Raw genomic sequence first — 12,195 nt, 5'->3', positions numbered from 1 at the left:
TGAATTTTTTGCCTTAGAGATATCTAAACTGATTAGTAGAATCAAAATAGTGCTTTTAAGACACGATTTCTCTATAACACGAATACTATTTGAAGAAGTCATTCCTAATTACAGATATCCAAACTGATATGTAAAACTGAAATTGTGTTCTTAAGACGTTATTTCTATATAACATAAATACTATTGAATTTTTGCTTTAAAGATATCCACAACTTCTAAACATTTAACCGGATTGTTTGTTGGGGCATCTCACTGTGGAACCCAACAATGTTGATTCATAAATTTCAGACACCCAACAGCCTTAGAGACTTTAATCTTTTCTTGCTTTTTTATTTTTTATTATTATTATTATTTTTAATGACCGGTATTTGTTATTTGTCATTTTTGTTACTGTCTAATGTACTGACATTGTTGGCCCCTTCCTGTTGCAGCAAAAGTGAATATGTCTGTTGTTTACATTTCACATGTGAAGATTCCCTTCATGTTGCCACGAATCGGGGTTATCTTTACCATGCTAAATTGGTCAGAAACGAGGTTCCTATTGTATGTATAAATGTTTTATCCCTAAAATCATATGAAATTTCTGGTGGTGTTGAGAATTGGGTTGCTGTGGGAGATGGGAAAGTATACATGACGATTGCCAAAGTTGATGTTTGCTCCTAAAGTGACCCTCACATTTAGCTGGCGAGCTGGAATGGAGAGACAGATCTTAAGATCTTATTGGTGCAAGTCATTGGGATATAGGTAATGAATTTCTTCAATAGTAATGGTGTCTAATCTACCTGTTAGATTTTCCTTGCCTGACCAATGCTAGGGCATACACAAGACAATGAGATCCGGAACCTGTTGTTTTATATGTTCAGCCCCATAAACGTAATAATTCAGACACGGCTGTGGTTAAAGAGTGCGTTTGTTGCTGTGTAACTGTAACTCGTAGTACAATTTTGGATGATTAAATTTCATAAATTGATTACTTATATGTCCAAGCTTTATTACATATAGGCAAAACACTAGGTAGCAAATTCAATTTGTGTTCATGAGTTGGTTTCCTCACTTTCCAGGGACAAAGTTTGTGGCATAGGCCCAGTCATTGTTATTCACTGGGTCAGCAAGATGATCAGCAAGGTTCTCCAAAGGCCCCTTTCCAGTGACAATGGCCTGCACAAAAAACCCAAACATGGAGAACATGGCGAGGCGACCATTCTTAATTTCCTTCACCTTAAGCTCAGCAAATGCCTCTGGATCATCAGCGAGCCCCAAAGGATCAAAGCTGCCACCTGGGTATAGAGGGTCAGTGACCTCACCTAGAGGTCCCCCAGCAATGCGGTAACCCTCAACAGCACCCATGAGAATAACCTGTGTAGCCCATATAGCTAAAATGCTCTGAGCATGAATTAGGCTTGGATTTCCAAGGTAGTCAAGACCACCCTCACTGAAGATTTGAGCACCAGCTTTGAACCATACTGCTTCACCAAACTTCACTCCATTCCTTGCAAGAAGCTCTGGGAAGACACATCCTAGAGCACCAAGCATTGCCCACCTGCAATGAATAACCTCAAGCTCCCGGTTCTTGGCGAAAGTTTCCGGGTCTGCTGATAGCCCTGCAGTGTCCCATCCATAGTCACCGGGGAATTCACCTGTTAAGTAAGATGGAGGCTCACCAGAGAATGGTCCAAGGTATTTGACGCGATCAGGGCCATACCATGGGCTCCCAGAGGAAGCACGTGGCCTTCCTGCTGTCTTCCTCATCGAAACTCTGCCGTTGTTGCTACGGGCAGTTGATGATAACTCTGCTGGTGTGTTCAAAGGAACCACCTTTCCTGTGAATGGAGATGAGAGAGCCATGGTTGCCATGAATTATTAAGCCTTTTGGAGTGAGGGTGGTGGGTGATATACCTGATACTGATACAAGAAACTTATGTGTTTACTTGAATGAATGTAGCATACTGAAGTTTCTCTCATATATAGGGTCTGGCGAGGTCCACATATCCTATTCTTGTGGATCATCATCCTTTGCCTGATTGGTTGATGAGGCTATGGCGTGGATTTACATATCCAACTCATTCACCTAGCCAATCAATGATGGCCGTGTTGGATTTTGATCAAAGACAAATGTAATTTAATCAATATGAGATTAGGACTACAAGATAAAATATGAGATGTGGATCCTTGGGTTACAGGTGAGTAATATGTTACTTGTGGGCTGGACTTGCTTCCTTTGTGGCTTACCATCCAGGCCACTCTCACCCTGAGCTTTAACATGGTCCTTCAAGCTAAATCCGAGTTCCAAGCCCACATCTCCCAATGCCATTTCTGTGATAGGATGTTTAGTCTCTAGCTGGGTTGGTGGGTTTTAATTTTTTTTTTTTAAAGCAGCAAATGGCATTATGGATAAATTGGTCAATCAACTTTAAACGTGTTTAAATAAGCTTATAGTGAAAAATAAGTTGGATATAAGTATAAATTGTATCTTAAAAAAATAAAGATTTACAAAGTTGCACAAACTTTGAAAGCTTTCATGGCACTTAAATAGTTTAATGGGCTTTTTACAATTGATACTTAAATGTAGTATTTATTAATACTTTATGTTGTACATGAACACATTGGGAACTGGTGTCCAACCAAGTGAGAAATTGGATTTTGTAATGGAACGTGATCATCACTCATCGGTCGTTGCCCATGTTCAGATGTTCTCGTTGGTATTTGTATTTCCTCCATGTTCTTAACGATAGATACCCCATATATATACATATATATATATATATATATAAAAGCTTTACAAGACGGTGGAGGTATTCACTAGACAGTAATCAAATTCATGAAACCCCACAACAGACTACATGGATCCACGTTTGATGCATATTCTAGATTAACGATGAAATTAATGACATCTTGAAAGTTGAAACTATATAAGACTTTTCGTCCTTATTCTCATCCATATATTTTTCTTACGTGGTTTTAAAAACACTACGAATTTTATGGTTATTTTTTTATTTAAGTATAACTTGATATGTCAATTTTTATATACAAAATTATTATCATATTAAATTATTGATATAGGTTAAATTTTACTAAAATTTTCAGGTTGCTGTAAAGCTAACCATTTTTTTAAATTATTTATTATTATTTGTGAATCTCATATTACTTTTTGTCTCAGTTTTATTTTAAATAATTTAAGTTTTAATTTTTTTTTTAAATAAGTTAATTTTTAACCTTTTGTCTTACATTATATAAATAAATTACTGAAAATAAACAATTTTCATGTAGACACTTTTAATAGGTTAAAAGTAGGGATGACAATGGGGCGGGGCCGATAGATGGGGTCTTCATCCCCACCCCGCATGGTTTTGTCTTTCTCCATCCTCACCTTATTCCGCTTGATAGGGAAAATTTCTAACCCCATCCCTGTCCCTTGGAGCCCCACAAAGCCCCGTCCCACCCCGTAAAACTTTACTTTTTGTTAATTTGTCCTATAACTAATATATTTTTTTTAATGAAACCTATTTCATTAATAAAAATATACCTGAAATTACAACTAAATTTATCCCATCAAATCAAATCAATTTTTGGAAAAAAACTGAATGATATATCCAAGCGTTTAACAAAATAATCACACAAAAAAATCTCATAGTATAACACATAACAAAATAAAGGCTGAGAATCACATTGGATAGAATAAAATAAGCTAATATTGATATGTTTGTCTATACTATTATTTAAGGGGCTTCTCATGTTTGGATTCCTCATTTTTTAGTTCAAAAATGCCCATACACCTCTATGTTTAAGTAAAGACAAAACTAAACGACAATTTGGTAAAAATGCAACGGTAACTCCCACTAAAACATTGCTTAAAAAATAGGACAACTCTCCTATTATTTTTCATACTGATTTCTTCACTTATAAATTAGATATTTAAAATAAAAATTATATATATATATATAAATAAAATCAATTTTTGTTTTACAAAATAGGACCACTAAAAAAAAAAAAAAAAAACTTATCGCACGTGCAAAACACGTGTGATGAGGCTAGTTTAAATAGTAGGGTATGAAAAATTTACAATTATAATCTTTAGCAACGTAGAACAGAACGGAATGGGTTTAAAAAGTCTAAACCTATTCCCGCCTCACCCCGTAGTGTGGCATTAAAACTTTACCCCATTCCTACCCCACTACTGTTGCGAGGTGGAAAAAATCTGTGTAGAGTGAAGTGGGTAAGGGCGGATGGGTAGAGGAAAATTGTCAACCCAGTTAATAGTTTAAATATTTAAACCATTTGATTAAGTTGACTAATTGTCTTTAGGATTTTCTACATTGTGGGACCATAGTTGTACTATTGTGATATGGTAATTATGCATGATGTAGGCCCACAAATCGAAATTGCTGTAGATGGATTATTATTTATTAGTATTACATGATAAAAGTCATCATATAATGTCAAAAACAAGGAGACATTTACGCACACATCACCATCTTGATCATGCTTATTTTTGGCCTTTGTGGTCCTAAATTATTACTCCACTAGATAATAAAAGAAAGAAAAGGATTTATATAGTTCTAGCATTTATGAGTTGGGGTCATACCAAGATAATTAGTCACGATTCATGATAGTTCCACTAATTATCTTGTAGCTTAATTGAATCATGTATGTCTCCTTTTTTTTCTTTTTTATGGGTGATTAGTCCATAGTAAGGGATGAAGGAATTTGAATCATGTTTGTCTCTATCAAAAATGCTAAGAGGTGCCACTTTTTCAGTGTCCACTCTTTGTGAATAAAACTCTTTAATGTCCACTTTTTCATACCAAAATTAATTATTAAAAGTACTTGCAATCATTAATTAAAGATGTTATATTTTAATTTATAAATAAGAGTCTCTAAATAGTGACACACACATTGCATGTAATTTATATAAAAGGAATTTCTATGATTAATTTTATTAACAATTTATATGAAAAATTATTCATTTGGAATACTTATTATTATTAGGGGTGTCACCATGATCGGGTTGAAAAAAAACTCAACCCATCCCACATATATCTAGCTGGACCCACAAGTTAGATAGTTGGAAAAAAAAAAAAAAACTGAGCATTAGAATAGCAAATTTATAAGATTACCAACACAAATAACAACAAATTTATAATATTATTTGCATTGATTTGATGCACTAATCAAACTTGAGCATATCATCAAACAAATAAAAACTATTTTATTGGTGCATCAAACCTTATAATAATTAAATTATAAAATCATATTAAATATATTAAATACAACTGAGTTAGGTTGGGATAGGTGGATTTGTAAATCTACTGACCCACACTCAACCCAACCCTTTTAAAAAACATTTTGGCATCCCATCAACCCCTAAAATTGACCCAACTCATTAGGTTAGTTTGGATTGCATTGGTTTTGGCGGATTGATGGGTTGATTGCACACTCCTAATTATTATCCAAGAAAAGAAATTAATGAATTTGGAGTATGACTTTTTTCCTTGTATTTAGTTGCTTTGCCAACAATTGAAAAACAAAATCCATCAAGAGACAAAAGCAAATTAACAATTTGTGTTTCCACCTTCTAATGAATATAATTGAAGTCGATTTCTAAATAAACATGGACCATAAGATAATTTTTTACAAAATATTTCAAAATGGACATGGACTAATTATTTTGAATCGCGTAAATCCAACCAAAAAAAAAGAAGTAAAAATTAATAAGAAAAAAGAAATGAACGATTAAAAACAAATCACAACGCACTCAAAAAAATTAGTGCGAAAATTTTATTTTATTTTTCTTATCTTTGGACAAAACCATTTCTACGCGTAGGAGCTCCATAACCTATAAGCTCATTACATCAAGGTCTCTAACACAGAAAACAACTACCCCAGTAACAATAAAAATTTTAACTTTAAAAAAAAAAAAAAAAATCTACTTCAATAACAATTCTTTAATTTGAAAAAAAAAAAAAACTACAATAATAATAATTACAATTAACTAAAAAAAAATACAATTCTGTCTAAACGAAAGCACACCTAAACTACTCATAACTGCAATCCAATAAGAAGCACTTTATTAATGTAGCAAGATTGGAATTGCAGAGAATTGTCATCCTTACCACCAGTAGAGAAGTTCAACAGCATTGGAGAAATAAAAAACACTGACCTTGGTGGGTTGAAGCAATCTTAGTTGATATATATGGTAGTAGTATATATTATCCAGCAACACTCTGCAATTAGGTAGGAAAGCATGACAGATGCCCCAAACTTAATCTTGGTTAATCTCTAACTCTTTGTCTGGTATAAAAAATTCATAACTTTCTTTTCCCACCAACCTTAATTCTTACATGAGCAGCCAAGTTACATGGTAGTAGTATATATTATCCAGCAACACTCTGCAATTAGGTAGTAAAGCATGACAGATGCCCCAAACTTAATCTTGGTTAATCTCTAACTCTTTGCCTGGTATAAAAAATTCATAACTTTATTTTCCCACCAACCTTAATTCTTACAAGAGCAGCCAAGTTAGAGTGAGAAAAAAAACCCAAAAAAAAAAAAACCTACCAACCTCACCAACCATCACAGTACCACCTTGGCTTATAGCTTTAGCCTTTGGGGGTGGCGTAAACTGGCAAGTCATCCAAACCAACCAGATGCAACCTCTACGTGCCGGTCAGCCCAACCTTTTGGGAAATTCTCTGATTAACATTGCTGTAGGGACACCTCCTATATATATTAATATATAACTAATTAATTAATTAATTATATATACAGTACTTTCTTTTTTTTTTTCTCGGTGGAAACCGCATCAAACTTAGCTACTAACAAATCCCAACTGCCCCACTTTGTCTCTTATTATCGCTTAATTAAATCCTACTTTGCCTTAATGCCTAGTCGTTGCCACATCACTTTGTGGAGCCAAACCCATTTTGGCTAGCTAGCTTGCTAAGTCTTACCCTCTTTGGCTTGAGCCTATTTGGGTTGTGCTAGTCTTTCTTAATGAAATTGTCTTGGTTTATTTGGTTGGTGACCAAACACCAAAGCTTAAAGTTCAAATCAACCTGTAGAAAGAACTGCAATACCTGATTTTGACTTCTAATGAGTGACGACCTTTCAAAGACCCTTGTTATTGTTGTTGTTGTTGTTAAGGATTGATTGACTCTGCCTCACCTCTAAACGTTTATTCTATTAAACTAATATACAATGATACGCCTCTTCAAATTTGGAATCGACGAGATTATGTATGTTTGTGACATCTAAAAGTGTTCAAATCTGTCAATCTAAATTATAAGTTAAGGTAGATACATGTGGGTTTCAGTTAACTCAACTGGTAAGTATTAAATGAAACTTTTGGCTATTTATTATAACTTAACTATAATTATGGAGTGTGACTAGACATGGTATTAGGAGTGAGATCACATTTTCCTGAGTGGAGATAATTGTCTCCACTGAAATTTGTAAAATTTGTAGGCGTGTAAGAGGAATTAAGTAGGAAAAAAGTGATCTAGGGAAAGCTGAATTTGTACTCTTACATACTGTGAAGGAAGAAGGTAAAAATTCTTATGTATTTTTGGAGAATAGTAAAAATAAGTATTAATACCATTTTTTTAGAAAAGTATTAAATATCATTTATTAAATTGAGTTCCATTTATTTGATTTTATTTAGAGTTTGCACCCACCACAAAAAAAAAAAAAAAAAAAAAAAAAAAAAAACCTTGATTATTATCCTTCTCATGTAAATTAGAAATTCCCAATATTCTTTGGTGCTTGAAACTTGAAAGTACTTTAGTATAATTCTTGGATAATCAATGAATATACTTGTCAAACTTTCCTACACTGTTACACGATGAGTCCTATTTGGTGTGCATTTAGCATGAATTATTTTTGTTAATTTATTTTACTATTCAGCTTATTTTTTCTATTATTCATAAGTTTCATTGCACTTTTTGATACAATATTATTCATGGGTCTTACTGTATTATTTCAGCTAACTTTTATCTTTATCTATAATACTTTCAACAAAAAATTTTTAATTTTAACAAAATAAACGAATCTTAAATAGACCTTAATTTGATATGGATTTTAGATTATTCCCACCAACCCCTTCTGTTTTTTTTTTTTGTTTATTTATTTATTTATTTATAATTTTTTAGGAAGAGGAAGATAGAAAACAATGTCAAAGTACTCTTTCTGAATGGTTCTTAAAAAAAAAAAAAAGTACTCTTACTGAATTTGCCCAAAAAGGCGGCCGTTGAATAATCAAAACCAATCTTGAAAATATCGTCAGCCTTTTCTGAAAGAAAATCTCTGCTCGCAAGTTTTACCCTGAAAATGTGATTCATATGGCTTAAAAATGACCCAATGATTGAAAAAGTGAAACCTGACCAAAAACCAGACAGCCACCAAACTATACTATTTCTCTGTTAAATCAAATAATTTTAGTGAGGTGGGTTCCAATTTTTTTAATAATTGTACAAGAAATTTGAGATTCAATTTTCGTTTCTATCACAAACTAATTAATGTCTTGGTCTAATAAAAATAAGTTATTATCAAAAGCAAACTTTACAAGTTAAAACTCTCAAAAAAAAATTCTAATAGGAAAATTTTTGTTTTTCCGAACCGAATCTCACGTAATAATAATAAAGTGGGGTCCTCACCTTCTTTGGCATTGCTCATGACCAATAGCTTTTGCATTAATATGTAACGGTTACATTTCATTTTCAATTAAAAAAAATTAAAATATGTTATTGCTTTTTATGCTTCCTTGATTTTACAACTGTAATGTATACTGTGTAGTGTCGGCTGCACAGTGAATATCAAAATACGCACTCTACTTTCGCGCTTTATTCAGGGAGTTTATCAAAAAATACTTTATTCCGGGTATTAGCCAAAAAAAAAAAAAAAAACCTTTATTCAAATGGTCATGGGTAAGGTGTGGGTGGATTTATCCAAACCCGTCTCAACCCAACTTTTTTATGAAGGTTGAAAAAGGGGATTTTTTTTTTTAATTATTGGAAATCAAAGAAAATGAAGAGAATTAGATTGGCAATAAAAATAAATAAAAAAGAACTCCCTCTAATTTTTTATTGTGAATATACTTATTTTGGACTTTAGGACTAGCAATTAAACAAACTAATTTAAATTTTTCTAAGAATATTACAAATGATCAAAAAAGTAAATTAAGGAAATAAAAAGAACATGATTAAGGTAATCTTGCAAATTACGTTAATATGGCTTTTTATAGGAAGGTTGACATACCCAAATAATTTCTTAAGGAAATTTTGCGAGCAAATTATGATTTATCTGGCATTTTATATGAAGTAATGATATTAATTGGTAGCAATACTTTCCATCAAAGTGAAAGTTATAATTATACCACCGCATACTCTTAGTGCAATGGTCACTCTATAAGTATAAGTGTTTATGAGGTATTGGGGTAAGGGTCGAGTTTCAAGTCTCCAGGAGGGAGCTTTACACACATATACACTTAGATTAGGATAAAGTAGAAATTCTATCTTGTATAAAATAATATAAAAAAAAGTTAGAATTATGATATAAGGAATTTAACTTTACTAATAAGGACTAACTCTAGCAATAATACTATCCATAGAGTGAAAGTCAAATTGTTGTTTTAAAAAGTTTAGTATTTTCAACGACATGAACAAAAGTGTTTGCTCCAAAACTCATATATCCAGAAATTTTCATATGAAATTCTACTTGTCCAAAAGCGATGTGGATCCTCTTTGATTGATTGTTGTTATTGTTAATTTGCATGATGAACATTTCAGCCACAAAAAAAGAAAAAGAAAAAAAGAAGTATATGAGGAAAATAATTGGTATATTTAGTGTGCATTTAGATACCGCTTATTTTGCTGAAAACTAAAAATATAAAAAAATCATTTTTCGATTACTGTTCACTTTTAAAATTATTGTTCATATGTCTGATTGCACTGTTCATGTCCCATGAATAGTGCAAGAGGCATTGAACTGAAGGAAAAAAAAAAAAAAACTGAAATGCAAAATGCATAAAACATGGACGTGAAATGCGTAAAACAAACAGACCCTAAGCATTAGAAATGTTATACTTTTATTGAGTACTAGAGAATACAGTGAGTTCCAATTAACTCAACTGGTAAAGTCTCTGATGGTTGTATAAGAGATCTAGAGTTCAATCCCCGCCTACACTAAAAACTGATTAGTGTCTTGGTCTGATGATAAAGAACTATTATCAGGAGCGGACATCATAGGTTGAAACTCTCTCTAAAAAAAAAAAGAGTACTAGGGAATATAAATCTTTTGTCCCATTTTTTGTGTTTTACTTTATGCTCCATTAAATACAACTTATTATGTATTTGTTTCAATTTTTTTTATTATAAAATAACTAAAGTTCAAAATAGTTAAAAAAAAAAAAATCAAACACATGTCATACCATGATTGGTTGAGTTTGTAATTAGTACTAGCTTCGTGATTTGTGATAACATGGTAGTGATAGCGTCAATGTAGGTGAGAAAGAGAGAAAAAAAAAATTAACCTTCTATTTTTTTAATGAAAAACCTTATGTGAAGACAGAAGATAGTTTTTTACATTTTTTTTTGTATTAGGTAGTATTATAAAAAAATGAGTTATAGAAAAATTATCTTTAACTTTCTTTATTTAACTTGGCATGAGATAGAGTTATTTTCTGTTAAAATTTTCTCTATCTCATTTTTGGATAAGCACTTTAGGAAAATTTCATTTTAGCTAATGACTTGTTAATCACTTAATCCAATATAGGTTTTTGTGGGGCCCGTGGGCCTGATAGCCTCGGCCCATCATGTAGCAAGCCCAAGGCCCATGCCGAGGAGCACAGGCTATTCAGGGCTGAGGTGAGGGAAAGCCTTTCCTTCCCAATCCACACCGAGGACCACCTTGTCCTCGGCCTGACGAAGGTGATTTTGGGGAGAGACTAACCCCAAAGTAAGCTGTCACTCTCACATTTAATGCATTTAACTAACTCCCCCTGGCCGCATTAATGGGGAGGTAACCCCTTGGCAGGATAACGTTGATCAGAGTGAACTGCTTGAGTACCGATAAGGCCTCTGATGGGACGGACGGCCAGAAAAGAGGGCGAATAGATGATCAACAGATAGAAGGAGGGGATAGGAAGATGAAAACTATAAAAGAAAAGTTAGTAAAGTAAAAGAAAAAAAAAAGAGAAAGAGAGAACAATAAGGCCTCCTCGGCCACAGGCCGAGGAGCATCCCTCCCTTGGTAAAGAAACTCTTAACATTTTTCTTTTTTATAAGAAAGTTCATGCTTGGTGATCGACGGCCAGCACCTAAACCTTTCACCCCACTCTCTATAAATGTATTGTTTGGGCTTATTGGGCTGAAAACCCATCACTCAGGGTCAATCCAAACTGAGTCCTTACAATTGGCGCCGTCTGTGGGAAGGATTAGGGTGCTGGCCGGCGCACCAGGTAAATGTTCTAAGTTCTGAGTGTTCGTTTTACATTAGGTTGAAAAAGATAAGTGTTCTAAGTTCTAAGTGTTCGTTTTACATTAGGTTGAAAAAGATAAGTGTTCTAAGTTCTGAGTATTCGTTTTACAGTAAGTTAAAAAAAAAAAGTATATGGAAGATTTGGCAGTAAAAAAAAAAAAAAACAACAAAACAAACAAAGAAAGATCTTGATATTATTATTTCATGCATAGAACAATTACATATTACAATCAGAGGCTCAGGTAGGCCTGTTCTACAAGCAAATTTACAAGCTAATAGCCACCTGCTATTCCTACAATCAGAGGCCCAGGTGGAGCCGCCCTAAGGAGAAGCTAGCAGGAGGGAAGTGTCAACTCGTGCTTTTATTTGGCACCAAGAGAATGGGAGAGCTTGACACGCGGCGGAGGAGGTGAAGGGCAATCATGCTCTCAGGCCCCAAACCACTCCCTCCTCGGTTAGGCGGAGCTGGAACAAAGAGAGAAGCAGATGCAGGGGCTCCGGGATACCCTTCCCCATGATGTTCCCTCGATTCTCTCCGTTCCTCTCAAGTGTTGGCCATTGGAGACGGCAACACTCGAGCACCGCCCATGAGGTGAATTCGCACGCCTTCCTCGTCGGGGGTGTGCTCCGAGGAAAGACGTTAGGTTCTCTAGCAACATCCCTCTGGGATACCTCGAAGGGCACCATCAGGGTTACGCCTAGACTCTGCCGCACCGAAAGCCCAGT

The 12,195-nt window shown here is 33.9% G+C and overlaps 1 protein-coding gene across 1 annotated transcript; it reads right to left on the bottom strand.

The window, feature by feature from the left end:
* Positions 1-942: 942 nt before the first annotated feature.
* LOC112005516 (chlorophyll a-b binding protein of LHCII type 1) lies at positions 943-2,074 on the bottom strand. Its single transcript, XM_024037771.2, has one exon. It carries the CDS (start codon positions 1,852-1,854, stop codon positions 1,051-1,053), a length of 804 nt encoding a protein of 267 aa, XP_023893539.1. The 5' UTR covers positions 1,855-2,074; the 3' UTR covers positions 943-1,050.
* Positions 2,075-12,195: the final 10,121 nt, after the last annotated feature.

This window comes from Quercus suber, unplaced genomic scaffold (genome assembly GCF_002906115.3).
Source record: "Quercus suber isolate HL8 unplaced genomic scaffold, Cork oak 2.0 scaffold_18, whole genome shotgun sequence".
Lineage (NCBI taxonomy): Eukaryota > Viridiplantae > Streptophyta > Magnoliopsida > Fagales > Fagaceae > Quercus > Quercus suber.
This window is presented reverse-complemented; position numbering and strand designations above follow the sequence as displayed.